General features: G+C 33.6%; 1 protein-coding gene across 1 annotated transcript in view; it reads left to right on the top strand.

The window, feature by feature from the left end:
- Positions 1 to 11,978: 11,978 nt before the first annotated feature.
- The window catches only part of LOC119672308 (cystathionine gamma-lyase), a 79,042-nt gene continuing 64,991 nt past the window's right edge, over positions 11,979 to 26,029 (top strand). The window contains exon 1 of the mRNA XM_038083332.1: positions 11,979 to 12,259. Within this exon, the coding sequence (XP_037939260.1) occupies positions 12,119 to 12,259 (141 nt within the window). The 5' untranslated portion in view covers positions 11,979 to 12,118. The remainder of the gene's footprint in view (positions 12,260 to 26,029) is intronic.

The raw sequence follows: 26,029 nt of genomic DNA, 5'->3' as shown, positions 1-26,029 counted from the left end.
ATTTTTGTGTGCAAATTTTTGTTGTAATCAACTACTAAGCAACTAATCAGTTGCCTGAATACCCCTAGTATTTTATATTAATCGTTTTAGAAAAAATTCTAGTTTCTTATTTTGATAATATCTTTGATGCAGCAAGTTTAATAAAAATCGACGTTAGCTTTTCTTTTGCAGTACTATGGACTTACCAATAACTCTGCAACTGTACATTATGTTTTTCAGTGCCATTTTAATTTTTCAGCGAATTTAATTTAAGATGGTATGCCATCTATTAACCAACTTTGTACAGAATTTTTGAATAATTAATAAAATTAAACTAATTTCGATTTTTTTCAAATAATTGTGCTTATTAGAGTATTGTATTGAAAGTTATTTATATATAAACTGTTTTCTGACTTCTGGGATATGCTTTTTATAAGAAAAATGTCGTTTTTAAAGGAAAATTAATTTCTGAACTTTGACACTCAATAACTTTTAAGTTAATCGACCAATCTATAAATATTGTAACGACACAAATTTACAAAGTAAATTTCTGTGCTACATAAAGCAAGAAGAAGAGAAAAACACAGTCTGTGTGTTAAATAACCGCCACCACTACACATAATATATCTAACAACTCACATGAAAATAACTGAAGGCGACTTAACTGGAAAATATAAAATTGAATTAAAATATTTGTTTGAAATATCGTGGACATTACCTGTGATCCTCGATGCCAATGGACCGCGGGCATCGCTACATGCAATGTGCAAATTCTAAAAATATACGATATAAACTTTTATGAATGGAACACTTATAAACGCAACAACAATGAACAATTATTGGCGAAACATGTTTAAATTTTAAACAAATGTCTGTTTTTTTACAATTATATATAAATAAAACAAAACACAAAACAATTTAACACTCGTGGTTGTTCAATTTTAGTTTTATATGCGTAAACGAAAAACACAAAACAGTTTAACACTTTTGGCTGTCCAATTTTATTTTTATATGCGTAAACAACAAAAAAAACTAAGCACGCCAACATCAATTTTATTTCTTTTAATATTTCTTTTCTTTTCACATTTAAGTTGGTAAAAATATTAAAATCACAAAATATATATTATACCTCGTTTTAATTATTATTAAATTACTATTATATATATTATTTAAATAATAAAAGAACCACACACAAAACACGGCACGTTGTAAAAAAGTACTAAAAATCACGGCGAAGCAAAAGAAGTGGAAAACAGTAGAACACAAAGTTCAACTTCACGGCGAAGTCAAGTACAGCAAAGAATACCGGTACGCTACACCAAAAAGCTTCGGTATGCTCGATATAAAAGGAGGCGCATTTCGTATAATAGGGGACTTGGTTTGCGACAAGTGAAAGAGCAAGTACTCTGGCTCATTGGGCCTTCTGGTAAATTTTACCAAAACTTGAAATTTTACTTTTCCTGGAACAAGTACACTGGCCTATTGGTCATCTGGCACATTGTGCCACAAATCTGGTTTTTTGAGTCAAAAGTAGTGTAAAATTCCTTTCCTGTCTTATATGTATTTTTTTTTAACCTGGCTTATTCGGTCAAATAGTTTTTTACAGCACGGAGGAAACGTTTTGTTTATTTTTTTTTAACAACAGAAGAGGGGCTTAAGAAGTCACACGGGTTTTGCTAAGATTCTTTTAACAAGGAGTATATGGAGAAGTGGGAAATTTTGGCATCAACATAATTTTTTTTTATTTATTATTAGAAATGTTTCCAATGAATTTTAATTAAACTTTGTTAATCATAAGTTTATGAAATAATAAAGTTATATACGTAATTTATACATATAAATCACGTTCTGTTTTCTTCTAAAACCAACGTCTCGGCAAAATTATAAATATATTGTCACGACTCTGGACGACGGCTGAGGATACCCCAGCAAAAACTAAAAATTTTTGAACGTCACCAAAAGTGTCGTTACAATTGGCGCCCGAGCAGGGACGTTGTTTTAGAAAAGAACGAACTAGGAACAGGACGAATAAGTGTACAAACGTTTAACGCAACGATTCATTAGACGGTACACGAGGTAACATGGTCAAGACGGCATGGATTTCGATAGCGCGTAAAGAGGATTTGGTTCTAATTCTAGAAGAAAGCAAGGTCAGTACATCAGGAACCGTTGAGGAACTACGGAAGCGTGTACGTGATCATCTAGCAACTGAGGAGAACACGGAAAAATTACTAGACATAATTATGGAAATGGAAACTAAATACGATCGCAGTCTCTCACCCAAACCTCCAGGCTTCGAAATCGAAACACCGAAAATATACATCTCAGAGCCAACCATGATGAATAGCAAATTTGAGGACATAGCGCGAATCGCCAATCAAGTGCGTAAATGGGAGGTACATTTTAATGGTGAAACAAATCCATTACCATTTTTGGAAAATTTGGAAACACTCTCCGAAACTTATAACATTCCCCGAGACATTCTGCCAAGACTTATGCCAGAAATACTGGAAGGAAGAGCTCTAATGTGGTTCCGGAATAACAATCGGAAGTGGACACACTGGTCAAGTTTTGTTCAGGATGTTCGAGAGTTTTTCTTGCCTTCTAATTATTTAGAGCAATTAGAAGATACAATTCGGAACAGATACCAGAAGAAGACTGAGTCTTTTCAAGACTATGCCTTGGCACTACAAGAGTTGATGCGATATGCTGAGTTAACAAGGGGACAACAGTTAAGTCGGATTTACCGAAATAGTAGACCAGAGTATCAGCTCCAGATCAAACCACGTGAATTTAGCTCCTTGGGAGAATTAATCAAATTAGCAGAAGAATTCGAACGACTTACACAACTAAGTAGTAGAGAACGCCAATGCACTCTTGATTGGTCACCACCGATTGCCGTTAACAGAACACAGATCGAAAAGGTGGACGTGCGTAATGTTTGTCATAGATGTGGGGAAAGAAATCATTTTGCACGAGAATGCACAAAGCCTAGGAGACTTTTTTGCTGGATTTGTGGTACTATAGGCCGTCGAACGATCGAGTGCTGCAGGGAAAACCCAACATACAGAAATCATCAGAGGCCATCGGGAAACGCTTTGGGGTTGTCACGCCAGGCGGGACGACAACCACCCAATCATTTTACCCGTCAAATTAGAATCCAGTCACCCAAAACTGATGCAAGAAAGTATAGTCCAAAATCAAAGCATTAAATCGAATCATCATATCCAACCGAGAAGTAACCAGCAACCGATTCCACCAGTCGCAAAACGAGCAACAGCAATTAGTAGGCCAATAACAAATATACTACCAACGCTAAGCATGCCACACCAAAGTAATTCACAACCACACTTAGTACCATTACAGGAAAAACCACACAAGGAGGCAATTCATAAATGCATCGTAACTCCTCCACAGAGTTCAACGTCTCATAGGGAAAGCCCAGAAGTATGTTATCAACAAGCCTATGCACAACAGTCGCCAGTTAACTACAATCAAAATACGCAACCACGAGAGCAAAAGCATCAAATCGAAGAGCATGACTTATCATCACGTCCAGCAGTGCCACAACGTGTAATGATAGTACCAAAGTCATCACATCCATTGTTACCAACTTCTACGAGTTCTGAATCATCGTCACAAACGCCACAGTGCCATTCACAAGGTAATTTTACATCATCATCGCAAGCGCCACAGGGTCATTCACAAGATAATTCTAAATCATCGTCGCAAACGCCACAGTGTCATTCGCAAGGTAATTGTAAATCATCGTTACAACCAAAGGAACTTGAGCCGCAGCCACCACCCCTTGTTAATCAGCAACAAGCACAACGAGAAGCACTACCAAGAGATAATCACCAGTCCGGTCCACCATCATCTTCGTCATCAACCACATCGCCACAGAGGAATTCTACTACAGTATCGCAAGTATCGGACAATCGTCAAGTACAACCTACGAAGTCATTAGATCCATTAGATATCAATGTTTCAGATAGTAAACTTAATACGGAACTACCAAGTCAAGGAGCTCAAGCAAAGGATAAAGTCAAGCATGACAGTCAACAAGAACCATGGTCACCACAAGAGAAATTGAACGTCATTAAACCAAGCACAAAAGGAAACAAGCCAGAGATTTTCATACAACGTCTAGGTACATTTAAACGAAAGGATGACCGTCATCAGGTCAAAAACCAAGATGAGTATTTCAAAATTTTCAAGAGTCCAAAGGTTAGAAAGAGAAATTGAGCCTCATTTTGAGAGGAATATTATTAGCACAAGTAATAGCATGTATCATAGGGAAAATAAGGGATAAACGACTCAAAATTTCGGGTTGTAGGGTATATAAAGTTATACATAACAGGATAAACCAATTAGGAATCGGACGTCGAACCTGCATTGAACTAAACAAAAAGCTCATGATCCGTTAAAAATTGTGGTATAAAGCAAGGCAAATAGGACAAGGAACATCCAGTCGCATAATATCGGAATAACAAACAACATGGAGAATAAATTTGAAAATTCGGTTAAACGTTTTCGGGAAAGCCTAGAAAACTTAAAAAGAAGTGCCCCGCGCTGTCAATATGTACCCAGTGTACACGCGCCTCCACGTAAACGGTTAAAGAGTACAGTACATGTAATCAATAAATCAAAAACCCGACGTGTCATGGAATGTCCCCAGAGAATCTACTAAAAAGGAAGTCATCAACAACTGGCCTAGAGAGATAGAAATGGCTATTCGTGAAGCCAGTAAAAAACGAAGAGTAGGAAGGCGTCTCAACTTCATACGGTGTGTGGAAAATAAGAAGTATCAAGTGCAAATTAGCCGAAGAGGGGTCATCAACGTGTCATTAAAATAAAGTCTTAGTTTAATTTCTGTTCTGAAGAAGGAGGGAAATGTAACGACACAAATTTACAAAGTAAATTTCTGTGCTACATAAAGCAAGAAGAAGAGAAAAACACAGTCTGTGTGTTAAATAACCGCCACCACTACACATAATATATCTAACAACTCACATGAAAATAACTGAAGGCGACTTAACTGGAAAATATAAAATTGAATTAAAATATTTGTTTGAAATATCGTGGACATTACCTGTGATCCTCGATGCCAATGGACCGCGGGCATCGCTACATGCAATGTGCAAATTCTAAAAATATACGATATAAACTTTTATGAATGGAACACTTATAAACGCAACAACAATGAACAATTATTGGCGAAACATGTTTAAATTTTAAACAAATGTCTATTTTTTTACAATTATATATAAATAAAACAAAACACAAAACAATTTAACACTCGTGGTTGTTCAATTTTAGTTTTATATGCGTAAACGAAAAACACAAAACAGTTTAACACTTTTGGCTGTCCAATTTTATTTTTATATGCGTAAACAACAAAAAAAACTAAGCACGCCAACATCAATTTTATTTCTTTTAATATTTCTTTTCTTTTCACATTTAAGTTGGTAAAAATATTAAAATCACAAAATATATATTATACCTCGTTTTAATTATTATTAAATTACTATTATATATATTATTTAAATAATAAAAGAACCACACACAAAACACGGCACGTTGTAAAAAAGTACTAAAAATCACGGCGAAGCAAAAGAAGTGGAAAACAGTAGAACACAAAGTTCAACTTCACGGCGAAGTCAAGTACAGCAAAGAATACCGGTACGCTACACCAAAAAGCTTCGGTATGCTCGATATAAAAGGAGGCGCATTTCGTATAATAGGGGACTTGGTTTGCGACAAGTGAAAGAGCAAGTACTCTGGCTCATTGGGCCTTCTGGTAAATTTTACCAAAACTTGAAATTTTACTTTTCCTGGAACAAGTACACTGGCCTATTGGTCATCTGGCACATTGTGCCACAAATCTGGTTCTTTGAGTCAAAAGTAGTGTAAAATTCCTTTCCTGTCTTATATGTATTTTTTTTTAACCTGGCTTATTCGGTCAAATAGTTTTTTACAGCACGGAGGAAACGTTTTGTTTATTTTTTTAACAACAGAAGAGGGGCTTAAGAAGTCACACGGGTTTTGCTAAGATTCTTTTAACAAGTAGTATATGGAGAAGTGGGAAATTTTGGCATCAACATAATTTTTTTTTTATTTATTATTAGAAATGTTTCCAATGAATTTTAATTAAACTTTGTTAATCATAAGTTTTATGAAATAAATAAAGTTATATATATAATTTATACATATAAATCACGTTCTGTTTTCTTCTAAAACCAACGTCTCGGCAAAATTATAAATATATTGTCACGACTCTGGACGACGGCTGAGGATACCCCAGCAAAAACTAAAAATTTTTGAACGTCACCAAAAGTGTCGTTACAATTGGCGCCCGAGCAGGGACGTTGTTTTAGAAAAGAACGAACTAGGAACAGGACGAATAAGTGTACAAACGTTTAACGCAACGATTCATTAGACGGTACACGAGGTAACATGGTCAAGACGGCATGGATTTCGATAGCGCGTAAAGAGGATTTGGTTCTAATTCTAGAAGAAAGCAAGGTCAGTACATCAGGAACCGTTGAGGAACTACGGAAGCGTGTACGTGATCATCTAGCAACTGAGGAGAACACGGAAAAATTACTAGACATAATTATGGAAATGGAAACTAAATACGATCGCAGTCTCTCACCCAAACCTCCAGGCTTCGAAATCGAAACACCGAAAATATACATCTCAGAGCCAACCATGATGAATAGCAAATTTGAGGACATAGCGCGAATCGCCAATCAAGTGCGTAAATGGGAGGTACATTTTAATGGTGAAACAAATCCATTACCATTTTTGGAAAATTTGGAAACACTCTCCGAAACTTATAACATTCCCCGAGACATTCTGCCAAGACTTATGCCAGAAATACTGGAAGGAAGAGCTCTAATGTGGTTCCGGAATAACAATCGGAAGTGGACACACTGGTCAAGTTTTGTTCAGGATGTTCGAGAGTTTTTCTTGCCTTCTAATTATTTAGAGCAATTAGAAGATACAATTCGGAACAGATACCAGAAGAAGACTGAGTCTTTTCAAGACTATGCCTTGGCACTACAAGAGTTGATGCGATATGCTGAGTTAACAAGGGGACAACAGTTAAGTCGGATTTACCGAAATAGTAGACCAGAGTATCAGCTCCAGATCAAACCACGTGAATTTAGCTCCTTGGGAGAATTAATCAAATTAGCAGAAGAATTCGAACGACTTACACAACTAAGTAGTAGAGAACGCCAATGCACTCTTGATTGGTCACCACCGATTGCCGTTAACAGAACACAGATCGAAAAGGTGGACGTGCGTAATGTTTGTCATAGATGTGGGGAAAGAAATCATTTTGCACGAGAATGCACAAAGCCTAGGAGACTTTTTTGCTGGATTTGTGGTACTATAGGCCGTCGAACGATCGAGTGCTGCAGGGAAAACCCAACATACAGAAATCATCAGAGGCCATCGGGAAACGCTTTGGGGTTGTCACGCCAGGCGGGACGACAACCACCCAATCATTTTACCCGTCAAATTAGAATCCAGTCACCCAAAACTGATGCAAGAAAGTATAGTCCAAAATCAAAGCATTAAATCGAATCATCATATCCAACCGAGAAGTAACCAGCAACCGATTCCACCAGTCGCAAAACGAGCAACAGCAATTAGTAGGCCAATAACAAATATACTACCAACGCTAAGCATGCCACACCAAAGTAATTCACAACCACACTTAGTACCATTACAGGAAAAACCACACAAGGAGGCAATTCATAAATGCATCGTAACTCCTCCACAGAGTTCAACGTCTCATAGGGAAAGCCCAGAAGTATGTTATCAACAAGCCTATGCACAACAGTCGCCAGTTAACTACAATCAAAATACGCAACCACGAGAGCAAAAGCATCAAATCGAAGAGCATGACTTATCATCACGTCCAGCAGTGCCACAACGTGTAATGATAGTACCAAAGTCATCACATCCATTGTTACCAACTTCTACGAGTTCTGAATCATCGTCACAAACGCCACAGTGCCATTCACAAGGTAATTTTACATCATCATCGCAAGCGCCACAGGGTCATTCACAAGATAATTCTAAATCATCGTCGCAAACGCCACAGTGTCATTCGCAAGGTAATTGTAAATCATCGTTACAACCAAAGGAACTTGAGCCGCAGCCACCACCCCTTGTTAATCAGCAACAAGCACAACGAGAAGCACTACCAAGAGATAATCACCAGTCCGGTCCACCATCATCTTCGTCATCAACCACATCGCCACAGAGGAATTCTACTACAGTATCGCAAGTATCGGACAATCGTCAAGTACAACCTACGAAGTCATTAGATCCATTAGATATCAATGTTTCAGATAGTAAACTTAATACGGAACTACCAAGTCAAGGAGCTCAAGCAAAGGATAAAGTCAAGCATGACAGTCAACAAGAACCATGGTCACCACAAGAGAAATTGAACGTCATTAAACCAAGCACAAAAGGAAACAAGCCAGAGATTTTCATACAACGTCTAGGTACATTTAAACGAAAGGATGACCGTCATCAGGTCAAAAACCAAGATGAGTATTTCAAAATTTTCAAGAGTCCAAAGGTTAGAAAGAGAAATTGAGCCTCATTTTGAGAGGAATATTATTAGCACAAGTAATAGCATGTATCATAGGGAAAATAAGGGATAAACGACTCAAAATTTCGGGTTGTAGGGTATATAAAGTTATACATAACAGGATAAACCAATTAGGAATCGGACGTCGAACCTGCATTGAACTAAACAAAAAGCTCATGATCCGTTAAAAATTGTGGTATAAAGCAAGGCAAATAGGACAAGGAACATCCAGTCGCATAATATCGGAATAACAAACAACATGGAGAATAAATTTGAAAATTCGGTTAAACGTTTTCGGGAAAGCCTAGAAAACTTAAAAAGAAGTGCCCCGCGCTGTCAATATGTACCCAGTGTACACGCGCCTCCACGTAAACGGTTAAAGAGTACAGTACATGTAATCAATAAATCAAAAACCCGACGTGTCATGGAATGTCCCCAGAGAATCTACTAAAAAGGAAGTCATCAACAACTGGCCTAGAGAGATAGAAATGGCTATTCGTGAAGCCAGTAAAAAACGAAGAGTAGGAAGGCGTCTCAACTTCATACGGTGTGTGGAAAATAAGAAGTATCAAGTGCAAATTAGCCGAAGAGGGGTCATCAACGTGTCATTAAAATAAAGTCTTAGTTTAATTTCTGTTCTGAAGAAGGAGGGAAATGTAACGACACAAATTTACAAAGTAAATTTCTGTGCTACATAAAGCAAGAAGAAGAGAAAAACACAGTCTGTGTGTTAAATAACCGCCACCACTACACATAATATATCTAACAACTCACATGAAAATAACTGAAGGCGACTTAACTGGAAAATATAAAATTGAATTAAAATATTTGTTTGAAATATCGTGGACATTACCTGTGATCCTCGATGCCAATGGACCGCGGGCATCGCTACATGCAATGTGCAAATTCTAAAAATATACGATATAAACTTTTATGAATGGAACACTTATAAACGCAACAACAATGAACAATTATTGGCGAAACATGTTTAAATTTTAAACAAATGTCTGTTTTTTTACAATTATATATAAATAAAACAAAACACAAAACAATTTAACACTCGTGGTTGTTCAATTTTAGTTTTATATGCGTAAACGAAAAACACAAAACAGTTTAACATTTTTGGTTGTCCAATTTTATTTTTATATGCGTAAACAACAAAAAAAACTAAGCACGCCAACATCAATTTTATTTCTTTTAATATTTCTTTTCTTTTCACATTTAAGTTGGTAAAAATATTAAAATCACAAAATATATATTATACCTCGTTTTAATTATTATTAAATTACTATTATATATATTATTTAAATAATAAAAGAACCACACACAAAACACGGCACGTTGTAAAAAAGTACTAAAAATCACGGCGAAGCAAAAGAAGTGGAAAACAGTAGAACACAAAGTTCAACTTCACGGCGAAGTCAAGTACAGCAAAGAATACCGGTACGCTACACCAAAAAGCTTCGGTATGCTCGATATAAAAGGAGGCGCATTTCGTATAATAGGGGACTTGGTTTGCGACAAGTGAAAGAGCAAGTACTCTGGCTCATTGGGCCTTCTGGTAAATTTTACCAAAACTTGAAATTTTACTTTTCCTGGAACAAGTACACTGGCCTATTGGTCATCTGGCACATTGTGCCACAAATCTGGTTCTTTGAGTCAAAAGTAGTGTAAAATTCCTTTCCTGTCTTATATGTATTTTTTTTTAACCTGGCTTATTCGGTCAAATAGTTTTTTACAGCACGGAGGAAACGTTTTGTTTATTTTTTTAACAACAGAAGAGGGGCTTAAGAAGTCACACGGGTTTTGCTAAGATTCTTTTAACAAGTAGTATATGGAGAAGTGGGAAATTTTGGCATCAACATAATTTTTTTTTTATTTATTATTAGAAATGTTTCCAATGAATTTTAATTAAACTTTGTTAATCATAAGTTTTATGAAATAAATAAAGTTATATATATAATTTATACATATAAATCACGTTCTGTTTTCTTCTAAAACCAACGTCTCGGCAAAATTATAAATATATTGTCACGACTCTGGACGACGGCTGAGGATACCCCAGCAAAAACTAAAAATTTTTGAACGTCACCAAAAGTGTCGTTACAATATTATTACATCAAATGAAAGCTTGAAGTGTTCTCTTTCGATTAAGTTAATTTACAGAAAAATGGTATTCCTGCTTTTAAAGATATAATTAATTTTGTAAAGTGACCTATTTTTACAAAATTTTATTTTCCTTATTTTGAAGAAGATTTTTTCTATATTATGTAAAAAGCGATTATATTTAGAAAAACAAACATATTTCTTATTGTTATATGCTTTTTAGTTCATAATTTTTGGTTAAGTAACAAAGTTTTAATTAAATAATATTTGAAAATGACATCTCTATCTTCATCGCAGCACTGCTCCTAAGTTAATCGAACAATCTATACAAACTTTTGCATTATGTGAAAGGTAATTTTATCTTTCTTTCGAATGAGCTATAAAAGAAAAAAATGGGACTTCTAGTTTAAAAGTTATTAATAAATTAGTGACCCCATCTTTTGGGGCTGATTTTTATTTTTAATTTTTCATACAAATTACATCATTTACACATAAAAGTTGAATGTAGATAGTAAATTAATTCAATTTTTTACTTAATAATGCCTTTTGCTGCATTAAATTTAATAAAGTAATAAATTTTTCCTTAATTAAGGTATACTGCATTTTTCATGCTGCGAAAAATGTTCCATTCCATTTTGGACTTATCGTCGACGCTATCTTCACGCACTTCAAGGAATTTTTCATATTCTCTTCTTCATTCATTTATATTCTTCATTCTTTTCTTTTATAATTTCAACTCCGAAATTACCTATGTCGAACACAAAACAAAGAATAATAAAAACGAAGAGCTATTACCTTCTCGCTTACTTTTTCAGCGCTGGCATAATGGTGCTGCTGGGAAGTTGCATTTATAACTATACTGCAATACAACTGTGGCAGTAATGCTGCAGTATTACATTTTCGACCAAACCAATTTAATGACGACTTTTGTCTAAAAATAAAATGCAAGAAAGCTCGTTAAGTTAAACAAAACTTATTGAATTAAAGAAAGTGTTCGAATAAAATTATTATCCATAAAGATAGTAGAATCCCTATTGGAATAAAATAAAATATGTTGCGATATTATATTATGGGAATATAAATAATGAAATAATATTAAAGGAATTAATATATAAATATTTTTTTCAGGTGCCTAATAATACTTATGTAGCATATGTATTTTAGCATTTCTATACTTTAGGAAATGCACTTGTATGGATACCTTCATCATTAAAAATTTTTTTTAATGAATTTCTTATCTATTTTTTTATTTCTTTTTGAAACTTGCACTTGTATTCGTCGCGTAAACACACAATGGACTTTACTCATAATTTGACCTGGCAATGATGTGTGATAAGTACTGAAATATATTCGATGGTTAAAGTTACTTGCTCAGTATGTGTGTAGGACTGCTTTCCGATCGTACGTGTTTATTGAATTATGTACAGGGTTCAACCTAAGGGGTTTGCCACGAAGGCTATACATGTAGGCCAAGATCCTGAGCAATGGAACTGTATGAGTGTTATTCCTCCAATTTCGTTAAGTACAACATATAAGCAAGATGGCCCGGCAGAACACAGAGTAAGAATTGTGCATGTACCGGTTACAGGAACATTTATGCCCTGTATAAATAATTTCGCTTTTAATATATAATCATTATTTTTAATTACATATTGTTGTTTGTAGTAAGTTAGGATAATATATGATACATTTTGTAAAACATACAATTATATGCAATAAAATATCTGAATTGTGCAAAATTGTCCTACCCAGCAAGATTCCTTAAATCTTATATTCAATAAATACAGTTTGTTGAGTATTAGTTTACATATTCAAAAAAAATTGAAAATTTCAACTTATTCAAAAAAGATTATTGTTTTAGTATATATGCTTTTATTTTATATATTTGTTAATATCTTCTTCTTCTTCTTGAGTTAGTGCTATTACGCACTTTTACTCTATAATGGCTGGGGGGCTTATCTCTACCACACACTAGGCTTTAACTAGGCTAAAAAAATCATATCATTTATTTGTCTTTTAGTTGACGACGGACCTTAAATCAGCATATCTTCCTGAGAGTCCAGAAGTGGACTTGAGGATTGTTAGGGCGGGGTTAAGTAGCGTATATTATTATATTAGGAATATAAACATAAAAAAAACTTATAAAATTATTGAAAGAAGAACATAAATTATGACAAGATGCAGTATCTCTATTAAAGGATGTTTCATTTCATATTACTCATAAAATAAGTGCCGATTTTAGTCATCAATTTTGCTGTTTTAAAATATAAAAAATTTAAGAAAAGTATAAAACTTAAGTGTTTTTATAAATTATTTTATTTTGTCACGATACTTGATTAAGGTAATTTCTCAATTGTTTTTATACATTTTAATTTATACATACAAATTTTATGAATGTAAAAAACATAAATATATACAAGAATCAAATATTAAAAATAATTAGACGGTAGTTTCCGGTATACGTTATCAAAAAAATTGTTTTTAAAGCAAGTATTTTTTTAAAATATTACATCCACATTTTTATATAAAATACAAAAGTAGTTTTAATACTTGAGTTATATTTTTGTTCTTATCTTTATTAACGTTCGAATATATTGAATATATAAAGACATGTTTTTAAAACATATATATGTGTCAGCAGAGTGGCTTTACAAACCTTGTTTATTAAAAAAATTTTTTTTGCAACACAGAAAAAAATGTTGACAATTTATGGCAATTGCTAACAGAATTAATAAAAATTATTTAAATGATTCCTGTTACATTTTTATCAAATATATTTTAAATAATCTGCTTTCATTTTCTTGATTTACTATTCTTTTCAACGCTTACGTTTTTTATTATCTAAATGACGTTCACATTTGACATTTCATTAAATAAAATTTGAAATTATTTTAATAAAATGAAATATGTATATGTTGTTCAGAAGTCAATGGGCCTATTTACACTACCATAAATACTCTTAATTTCTGTGCTCTGCTACACACAACTACTACATTTCATACGTTTACACAAAACAAAACAAATTTCACGCTCATGAGAGTTCATGACAGTGTAAACTGAACTGACAGTTCGTGTTGTCGTCAAGTTCATTTTACGTTCATGATAGTATAAATAAGCCCATAGTGTAAATAGGCACAATTAGTTTTAATTTAGTAGTTACGTGTGAATTATTTATTCTTTTACACATATACAATATTTTAAAATAAGCTTGTTTAATTAGATATCGTTTGCATTTTTTAGTACTACATATTTTATTTGAGCACATGTTGAAGATTAGAAATACAATCGGATTTAGGTATTAATTAAACTAGTATATAATTTAAACATATACTGATTTTAAATAATAAAATTAAAATAAATATAAACATATTTATATTACAAAATAAAAACAAAACAGAAACAAGAAACCGAAATGAAATATAAAATAATACACGCATTAATAAAATAATATATCCATATGTTAAGAATTTATTGCATCAAACAAGATTCCGCAATAAGATCCCTACACTTATTTTTATGATCTGTACTTTGTAAATCAAAATTTACTAGTGACTTTGCACTTCGAATTCGCATACACTGAAAACAACCAATTTTATACAATATAACTTGCGGCGAGGTCAAAATCACAACGTCAGCATTCTGACACAAGTGACATATAGAAGGTAATTCGGTTACAGTAAATTTTTGTTTACAGTATATTTAAATTTATTATCAGATACAGTTATTTTAAATATTCAAATTGTTATATTTCTTTGTTCAGAATATTTTATTTTCTTGTTGGAATTATACGTTCACAATTATAATTATTTAAATCTATATTTTTGTTAAAAATGTGCACGCGCATTTTTTACTATTTTGTCGCATAAGACAGCTGATCACATTAGTGATGCCATCTCGTTATGATCATTGATTTTATATCGTAACACCTTTTCTTTTCGAAATGTTTTACTGTGGTTGAAACAAAGTTACTGCTTTGCGATTACGTGTTGTTCTGCGAAGAACAGGTGATGTAGGTGTTGTAATTGTTGTAGGCATTTTGGGTAAATCGGCTGGCGATGCCGATAGTGGCGGAATATTAGGCAGTGTCTGACTGTTGAGTGCTCTTGTAAGTCATACACATCTAGTGCAGCTTCTTAAAATCTGAGGTTATTATGTTGGTCGTGGTAGCGCTTTCGTAATTGATTACAATGAATTCGAATTTTCCATTGTTCAGAGTAACATTGTACATTACTTTTCCTTTTTTTTTAATGACTTCCCCACGCATCCATTTGAAATGGATAACTTCATTTGGAATACTGGCGTAAATTTTATCTAATGGAAAGTATGTTATATCCTTGGCACCGTGCCTTTTGTTAAATTGCTTTTAGTGGTGCCAAACTTCGTTACTTTTGCGTATTTGTAACTACCCGTTACTTATCGAGTATGTATTCGTTACTCAGTATTCGTTACTGCGCTTTCGTTACTGCGTTTTCGTTACTGCGCTTTCGTTACTGTGCAGTCGTTACTGAAGTTTAAATGCTTTTTTTCGGCAATAAAAGAAATTTTTAAAAGCATATATATTTATTATAATAAATTATAGATTTAATAAATTAGAATTATTATTTTATTGAATTGTTTGATCCGCATATTTTGCATTTAGCTTTTCACGTCCAACTGGTTCAAATGAATCCAAATTTCACTTTTTTATATTAATATTTTTAAACATTTTTAATAAATTTGATAGCGAAGAAAAATTTTGTTGAAAATAAAGTAGTTATTATTATATCGCAAAAACAATTGCTTAAAAGTAATCTTTACTAAGTACTTGAAAGAGTAGTTATAATAAATATTACTCATTGGTAAAATGAGTAAAAGTAACGAATACAATAAAAAGTTTGTATTCGTTACTCAGGTATTTCTTGAGTAACGAATACAAAGTAACGGATAGTTACATTTTTGGCACTACTAATTGCTTTTCCATTTTGAATTTATTTGGACTTAACTTTGCATTGTGTAGCTTGTTTGGCTGCAGCAAATCTAAATTTATACTCAGAGATCGTTTCTCTGGTGAGTTTAGTGCATAGTCTATATGCAGGACCGATCCCACTGTTCGTTTGGTGTGGGCCAAGAATGAAGTAATGTTTTCGAAGGCATCTTTGCTGCATTTGCACATTGATTGCAATTTTGAATAAATATTTCTATATCGGCATAAATGTTTGGCCAATATACAAAACTCCGTGCTAATGCCTTGGTATGCTCAATACCTTGATGATCACGATGTAATTGTTTAAGTACACGTTTTTTGTAGACTTGTGAAATAACAATACATTCACCGTACACAACACATTCATTTATTAATTATAACTCATTTTTTCTGAGTGAAAATGCTTGTAATTCTCTATTATTGATTGTTTTGTTAGGCCAACCATTTGTAATATAATATATTTATTGTTTTAGAATTGGATATCTTGCTGTTACATTTGTGATCATTTTATGTGTTAATGGTAAAGTATTTACAGAGTTACTTATAATTGAATTGACATTTCTTTCTAATTTAACTGATGCTAAACGTATTTTTCAGAAATATTTTCGTTGTTATTTATAAGTCGAGATAATATATCTGCGAAACTGTTTGTTGAAATTAATCTTATTTCAAAATCGTATGCTAAAAGCTGAATTGCCCCTCTTTGAAGACGATTAGCTTGATGTATAGCAATGCCTATTTTTCTACCGAAAATAGTTAGTAAAGGCTTATGGTCGGTATGTAATATAAATATTCTTCCATACAACATTTTATGAAATTTGGTAACTGCAAATATGAGCGCAAGTCCTTTTTTTTCTATCTGGCTATATTTTTGTTCAGTCGGAGTGAAAGATCGTGAAGCATGGCAAATAGGTTTAATGGATCCATCTGAATATTCTTGCATAATGCATGCGCCTAACCCATACTTTGATGCGTCGGTAGCTACAATTAACTTCTGATTTGGATCATAATGGCATAATAATAAATTTGATGACATTATAGATTTAAAACAATGGAAACGTCTTGATGGAAACGTTTTGAAGTATCCGGTCCCATTTCCATTTTACTTAAGTAAATTTCCCATAAAAATTTGTTGCGCCAAGAAAATAACGTAATTCTGTAATATTTGATGGCTCTGGCATTTGCTTGATAGCGGCAATACGTTCTGGATCCGGTTTTAACTCTTCTTGATTGATGATGTACCCTAAATACTTAATTTAAGTTTTGAAGAAATTACATTTTTCGTGTTTCAATTTAAACCCATAATCACGTAGCCTTGTAAGAACTGCATATAAATTGTCTGTACGTTCAGATGCTGTTTTACCGGAAACAAATATGTCATCAATATATGATGCAGTGTAATTTAGTCCTGCTAAAATTTGGTCCATAATTTGTTGAAAAATTGCTGGAAATGTTTTTATTCCAAAAACTATTCTGTTGTACTGAAATAGACCGATGTGTGTATTTATTATTAGTAGCTGTTTCGATGCGTCATCAACTTCGATTTGTAAGAATGCATCCGATAAATCTATATGGCTAAATATTTTTGAATTTGCCAAATTTAAGAATAAATATTCTGGTAATGGTAATGGGTATTGATGTGATTCGAGGCAGTTGTTAGGACCATCGAACATATCTGAAAAAAAAGTTTAAGGTAAGTATCTTGAACACAATTGAATACTATCCTGATTCTGACGAATGTTATTACAAATAGAATTTATTGGCATATTACATAAGTTAAATTCGTGTATCCAATCTAAACACATTACGTTGAGATTATGTATAGGAGTAACAAAACAAGTTAAACTTTGCTGTTGATTTCGAAATTCCACGTTGCATTTAAATTTTGCTGACAATGGTAACTCATCTGTTGCGCTGTGTGCTGTATGTTCTCATTCACTAACGGTATCGGCTTTTATTTTTTTGAAATTTTCTTGAGAAATTATTGTTATATCTGATGTGTCAAGTTGCAAATTTATTGGTGTGTTATTAATTCTGACTAATATTTATTTGCGTTTAATCATATTGACTTTATTTGTAGTAAAGATACATTTTGAATAGAATTGACGGCCCTTATCAATTTTATGGTATTTTTGATTTTCATTTTGAGTTTTTCGGTATTTACAATATCCTTCTGTGTTCCCGACAAATTTGCATCTGTCGCATTTGTGATTTTTGAATGGACAGTACTGCGAGTAATGAAATTCACCACAAAACCAAAGTTTTGGGTAAACTTGAAGATTCTTTTGACTTGTTATTATTTTTGAATTGTTTTTCATTTTAATGGTTATTGGCACGTAAACGATTTACCTGTGCATTGTATTCTATGAGCATTGTATCGACTTTTAAATTTACTATCTTTTGGCATTCTGTTGATAAGGTCTCCAACGTGACTTTCGTGCTTTCATTTTCCAATTTATTTAGCATTTTTGTGCGTAATTCAAATTCTGATGGTGACTTTATCCCCATAATGAATATTAGACACTTAAATTGATCTGTGGTTAAATCATTCAATTTGAATAATTCACATTGGTTATTAACCATGCTCGCATATGTAACGAAATCTTGAGGGGGCTGTTTTTTTTTGTCATCTGCAAGGAATTATTGAATAGTGAAATCTGACTTCCAAAAAGTTTCTTGAGTTTTTCTACTGTGTCCTTAAAAGTAAAGTCACGACTATGATTTGATAGAATATAATTGATGTATTTATTATGAACAATGGTGCTCAATTTACGTAAAAGCAATCATGTTTTTGCGGCATCATCCAATTTTGCAGCATCGACTAGAAACAGATCTTCGCACCGCATGTTCCAAGTGTCAAAAGTAATGTTATTTTCTGGATGATGACAAAATTCTGTGATGTTTGGTGCTTCAATTATGAATTTCGGTTCTGTTGGCTTAGATATGGACGATGAACGCTCCGCTACTTCTATTTTCTTGTTGGAATTATACGTTCACAATTATAATTATTTAAATCTATATTTTTGTTAAAAATGTGCACGCACCTTTTTTACTATTTTGTCGCATAAGACAGCTGATCACATTAGTGATTCCATCTCGTTACGATCATTGATTTTATATCTTAACACAAATGTATATACACATAACAGAAAAAATCTACGTTCACCCACAAAATTATATATTTTAACCAAAGAAACAACAATAAATTTCTATTATAAAAAATCAACAGTTATTCTTTAGAAAAAAATTAAATACAATTATATGCAAAAGCAACAATTTTGTTTATTTATGTTTACATTTACCGTTAATTTAAATTCACTTGCAAGCATGAATATGTCATTGGGCCGATTTATACTATCATTAACGTAACATGAACATGAATTTGAAAACCGGTTACTTATAGATGAGAGAGGGAAGAGAGTGTGATGTGAGTTCATGAATTTCACGCACTGAAATTTGCTGCGTTTCTTTAGCTTGACACGCATACATAAGTAATCTTATGTTTATGTTTACCTTTTAATACTGAATACTCTCAATTTCTGTGTTCTGCTACAAACAACTACTACACACAAGCATTTTACACGTTCACACAAAACAAAGCAAGATTCACGCTCATGACAGCTCATGATAGTGTAAACTGAATTGACAGTTCATGTTGTCGTCAAGTTCATCTCACGTTCATGATAGTATGAATAGGTAGTCAATATTCATCTGTACAAAGAATTATAAATAACTTCAAGAAAACGAGTACTTACGTTCTAAACCTCGCACTGGTTGCCCCTCAATTCTGTCAGATAAAGAAAGATGTTGCATAATCAACCAGGTGAAGGCAAATCCAAGAGTAACAGCCTGCAAACTAGCTGAACATATTACCGAAATACTTGAAAACAAAATATATTCTGATACTGTGCGGAAAACTTTGAAGAAATGCATGTATTATACCCTGGTTGCAGGAAAGAAGCCATACATATCCAGATATAATAGAATAAAATGATAAAGCTTTACAAAATGCACATAAATTAAGCTTGTTATGGAGTTCTGAAAATGAGTTCTTTTCTCTGATTAGAGTTAATTTCGCATATTTGGAATCAAAGATGACAAACTTGTGTAAAGAAAATCATGTACAGCCTATGATAAACGAAAATTGATTTCAACGGTGAAATATGGTGGTGTAGGCGTAATAGTTTGGGGGTGTATAGCAAGTAGTGGTGCTGGCAAACTTGAATTTATATAAGATACAACGTATAAATGTGGTTATCTAAATATACTAAAAACAAATTTGAAAGAAAATGATACTATGTTAGAGCTTGAGGCAACCGTTTTGTTTCACAGGACAACGATTCTAAGCATACAGCAGCGATCGTACGGGTTTGGCTGTTGTGCTATGCTCTCAGGCAACTTCAAACACTACCAGAATCACCAGACCATAGTCCCATAGAACATCTGTGGGTTTTTTTGAAAAATAAGATTCGCAAGCACACGATTTCCAGCAAAGATATGTTAAGAAACATCATCAAGGAAGAATGGCTAAAAATAAACGCATAGGATACATGCAAATACGTCTAAATGAGGTGGTTTAACGCAGAGGTTATCCCACAGGCTATTAAATTACAGGTTTCTGTGAATTTTAATTGTTTTAATTGAAATATTAAGAAGTGACTGCAGACTTTCTTTGAAAATTGTTGCTTTTGCATATAATTGTGTTTAATTTTTTTATAAAGAATAACTTAATTTTTTATATTAGAACTTTATTGTTGTTTCTTTGGTTAAAATAAATCATAAAACAAAAATGAATTTGAGTAAAAATTAAAAAAGTTATGCGAAATTTAAGATAAATTTTGTGAGTGAACGTAGACTTTTTCTGCTATGTGTATAATTTCTCATCTTTTTCTACAATTGAACATTCATGCATGCATATATACAGGACGAACATAACTATCAGCACAGCTAGCATGTTGAATTTTAACACACATTGTTTTTATTGAATTAATACAGCGACTTTTAATTAAAAAAAATTTTATAGAGTAACGTCTAATTTGTACATTATCTCTTAAATTTTAATTTCTTGAAATCGTGAAACTAAAAGTAGTACTAAATTTTTCAGGTAAAAATTATTGGCATATTTAGATTTTAACAAACTATTTTAACTTAATTTAATCATAAACATATTAGGGGTATTCAGGCAACAGATTAGCCGCTCAGCAGATTATTACAACAAAAACTTGCATACAAAAAAAAAAAATTAGTAGAGAATAGTCTGGCTTTCACAAAAAAATTTTTTTTTAATTTATTCAATTCTGCCCAAGTGGACAGCCTCGATGTTCACAACAACAATTTTTCCGTAGCCAACCAACACAATAGATTTTTGTTAGTGTAATATTAACAGAAATTTTTACATTTATTATTTTTACTATTACATTTAACTATTTTTACAATAGTTTATATTAAAATATAATGTATAATTATTTATTAAACAATATGGTATTTATTAATATACTTCATGATGCCAAATATATGATTACCTTTGTGAGCATGTAATACACAATTATTTTCAATTTGATTTTTAATGAAGTTTTATACTGGCCTCATACACAAATTTGAAGTTTGCCTATTATAAGTTGAGCGAGCACCGACAGTAGCGCATCCATAGTTGTTGTTAGTGTAAGTGCTATTAATATGTTCGGTAGTGAAGACAGTGCTATGCCCTATAGTAGCAATGGTACCATGAAACACAACGTTGTTTAATAATTATGTTTTATATTTTAAGTTTTTAATATTATTTAATTAATCATATATAATAAAATTATAAAGTAAATTTTAAAACTTAAATATAAAATACGAATTCAATTATAAGAAAATAAGAAGAACTTGTGTGTTATATGCATACAAAGGCAACCATATATGCAAAAGCATCAACAATAATTTACTTACCCTCGCATACAAATACAGTTAACAGTGCGCAATAGCAAACATAGTAGAATATATGCAACTTTACTTCGTCGTAAGCTCCCTTCTTATGTATAAGCTAGAAGTTATTCGTGCATTTGCTCTTTTTAAAATATGTATATTTAAGTTTACTCTGTTAAAGATCTATGGCTATTGTGCAATAAGTTTCCAATAAAACAACTTTCATTACTTTTATTTTCCCGCGTGGGACTATATTTTTATTAATTTTTTTTCATCAAATATTGAGCTGACAACTACTTGGTGTCTGTTATTAAGTTACTTGCTACAGTTTCTTGCAACGAGTGAACTTGTCGATCATCGTGAGACAGTACCTATACCGTTTATGTTTAGGCACTGTGATAATGTCTACATGGACAAATCGTTGACTTGTGTGATGAAATTCTTTAGGGAGAAACTGATTGTGCCGACTGATTTTTGATTTCTGCCAAACATATTTCTGACGACTAAACATGTTTCTGACTTGTTTGTTTTGTTGTCGCTCTGTTTCCAAAGTGGGATAAGTTGTGAAATGTGTCGAATATCCTTCGTCTAATGGTTTGAAGAATTGAAGGACAAATCGTAGAAGTAGAAATGTCGCAATAAATTTTAACGCCGTTCGGATACATTAGCTCTTGCAATTTTAACGAAGACAGGCTGTTCATAATTTCCTTTAGTTCTGAGTCAGTCAGATGGCTCCCTACGAAAAATATTCTGTAGGGAGCCATGTCTTGCCATTCAGTTGATGCAAGTACGTGCCAACTGCTACATCTTATGCATCTGTGATTACTTACATGGGTGCACCAGGTGTTAAAAATGTGAGCTTAGTTGCATTGATGATACCATCATTGCGAAGTTGAAAAGCTGGCTTAAGTTGATCGGTTCAAACAATTTTTCGTTTGTCACTCTTTATTGAGTTTTTGAAGAGACTGTTTAGTGGCGCTTGCATTTATCACTTCAACTCTTTCCAGTGGAGATTTTTATTTTTTCGCTGAAATTTTGTATCGAAATAATATAAGTTTTTCTACGCCAAATTCGCATTTCGAACTATAGATTACCAATCGAGCAGTTTTTAGTTTTTCTTAAATACATTCAATATGTTCTCGATATTCGGTGTCATCTTATAAAAATATTAGAATACCATTTAAGTAACAGAATGCCATCTAAGTAACAGAAGTCTAAATTACGAAATATAGAATATCGTTGAAGAGTCTGTGGCTTTTTTTAGACCAAATTGTATCACGACAAATTCAAACAGATCTCTTGATGTGCTTACCGCTGTTTTAACAATATCATCTGGATGGAGAAAATATTACTGCCGTCAACTATGTCCTCAATGTGGGCAATTTTGTAACTATCAGGCTGGGTGTAAACGTTTAATTTTCGGTAGTCACCGCAAGCTCTCTATCCACCCGTTCTTTTCTTTACTAAATGTATAGCATTTGCCCAGGGGCTGCGATGAATTGATTGTCGAAACATATTCATAAGCTACTTTGTTTAGTATACCCTTTGACTGTAACGTAGTTTGCCATTTTGCCCTTAGATTGATTAGTAATCCGCAGTGCGTTAGAAAGTCTGCCCCAATTATGGCTGTTTTAACATCATCGATGATAAAATACCAGTTGAAGTCTGTTGCGTCTTTAAAATAATAAAAATCCCTTTTTGTCAATTGTTGTGAACACTATATATTTTATTTATTGTTTTTCGTTAAATTTGTTTATTTCCATTTGTTTTACACTGATACATTAAACTGCAACTGGTTTATTTTCTATATTTAAAATTACCATTAATAGCGTTATTGTTGTTGACAGATTAAACAACTAAATAATGGTTCTAAAACAATTTATGTTAAAATAATTATTTAACTTATATTTAGCTTGTAGTGTTGTTCGTTGCAATAAAGCTAGATCGTCTGGTTGCATTTTATGTTTCGTATTTAGATTAAATTAAATTTTAATATACGAGTAGCAGTTAAGAAGGTCATTATATACTTTGGAGAAATGTTGCCTAATTCCGTTATAAGTGGATAGGCAGTAGATAAGTACAGAAGTCTAAGTCTGGCGAGACTATCACAGTGACACAGAATATGTTCTGCTGTTTCCTCTTCTTCGCAACAAAGTCTGAATCTATAGTCTCTAGTAATACCTAGGTTCGATAGATGCTTTTTAACTCCACAGTGCCTAGTGAGAAACCCTGTGAATTCTGTTCAGCTTAAGCAGCTCCCTGGTTCTGACTTTTGATCGATACAGCATGTATTCTTTAATTGTCTGCAGGCAATTGTATTATCCCAATCAGTCTGAGCTGCTCTTTCCAGCCACTCATTAATTTTAAGTTTGAAAAAATTTCCTGACGGACCACAGAATTGTTGTGGCCCAATATAATATGAGGTCGCCCCTTTTCTGGCTAGTTCATCTGCATTTTCGTTTCTCTCAAATCCACTGTGAACTGGGATGCATATTAAGTGAACCCTGTTCCTTTCAGCAAGGTCTTTGAGAAGTAGATCGCATTCCCACACTAGCTTTGAGTTTGAGGTGGTGATCGTAGTGCTAGAAGTGCTGATTTATTGTCAGAGAAAATATTTATGTTTTTTCCCGTGACGGGTTTCCTTTTATATTCCCTTAATTGCATGTACTTCGGCTTGAAGTACAGGTCGGGGTTTTGGTTTAACCCCGTATACTCTGGCCCCACTCCTTCCATCGTTTTGGAGGCATCCATGTACCACAGATGATAGTCTTCAGCGAATAGAGGTATGTTCCGATCTCATTCATTTCTATCTGGTTTTAGCACTAGGAACTTTTGGCGGAAGCTACTGTCGGGGTAGTTCTCATCGCTCCACTTATCATTATGCAGGCTAATCTCTGCAGCTTACGTAGCTTGTCTATCAATCTTCTGGTAAGCTTTCTTGTACCAGATGGATGATCCTTAAGAAAAAATTGGCCTAGCAACAGATGTATACATCCAGAGGCTGAAATTAGGATTTAGGCCCCAGTGTTTACCAATGTGGTTTCTGCTGGTCCATAACTCCTCTTTGGCTCTTCGCATACCGTTGACTACATGAGAATTCCATGTCAATTTCTCATCCAGAATCATTCCCAGATACTTTACCTGGCTAACAGCTGATAACTCTTTTCCGTTCAGGAATGGGTTATTAAAAAGCACTCTTTTCCTTTTCTTTGTGAAGGCAACCAAATTTGTTTTTTTTTAAGATTTATATTTAATCCTACTTCTTTACACCATCTAGCTACGATGTTCTGGGCTTTTTGGAGTCGATATGAGATCGTGTCTTCATATTTACCCCTAACGAGTATGACTATGTCGTCAGCATAGCCTTGTGCCTGGAATTGTTTGGCACTGAGTCGATAAAAGAGCTCGTCCACTGCAATTGACCACAGGAGTTGGGATAATACACCCCCTTGTCGGCATCCTTTTGCAATATGTGGTTTTATTTCGGCATTGCCGAGACTGGATTTATCAAGCTTCTCCATAATTCTCTCTTTGCTCTTCTAATTTCTTTATTGTAGGCGGTGAGAACATTTTTATAATTGTCCCATTCGACTCTTAGCTTACGTAATTTTTTATTCCACCATGGTGCACTTCTGTTGCCGGTCTTATTTTGCCCGTATTCAAAGTATTTAGGTAATAAATTCAAATAGACACTCACCTTTTTTGTTGATATTGGTGCTGCCCCAAATCGTGTGGTGTGCAATAGCGTCACTTCCAACGATGAGTTGCTTCTTGTTTTTTACACTGTAATTCACTAGTTCTTTCAGTGATAAGAAGAATTCCTGGAGAATCCCACGTGTTGGGATTTTCCAGGTAGGCAAGATGAGCAAACAATGAGCTCTGTCTTACTTACTGGGGTATCATACCTTACCAAAATACAAGCACGAAGTCGACCATGGCTGGCATTGTCGTACAGAAACTTGCCCTTCAGTCGCTTTATCTGATTCTCATATACATATGGCTCCTGGATAAAGGATAGGTCAATTTTTTCAGATATGAGTCGCTGTGTCAACACCGCCGTAGCAGCTTTGGTGTGTTGAAGATTAACCTGCAGGCACTTTATCATTTTTAATCGTTTCGTCCCTTGCCATTCCGCATCCACTTGGGCATTTTGTCCTATGAATGAGTGCTTCCTGTCGAGGAGATTTGGTAGCTAGTTTCTTCGGCCCTTGCTTCTGGTTCTTTGATCTAGAAACCGGTATACTACCATGCTGCTTAGAGGTGCTGGGTCCGACCTCGGTTCGGGTACTGTCCCGTGTAACCTTTACAGTATCACTTGGCCTATCTGCCTGTGCTTTTGAGGTACTGGGTCTATCATCTAGATACGGCCTTTTGGATGAAGGCACCTGTTGTTTGACTTCACTAAATTTCTCTGTCGTTAGTGGCTTTTTTGTCGCCAGTTTCTTATGCCCAGTGGGTTC

This window comes from Teleopsis dalmanni, chromosome 1 (assembly GCF_002237135.1).
Source record: "Teleopsis dalmanni isolate 2A chromosome 1, ASM223713v2, whole genome shotgun sequence".
Taxonomy (NCBI): Eukaryota; Metazoa; Arthropoda; class Insecta; order Diptera; family Diopsidae; genus Teleopsis; species Teleopsis dalmanni.
The sequence above is the reverse complement of the archived record's forward strand: the minus strand, read 5'-3'. Positions and strand labels throughout refer to the sequence as shown.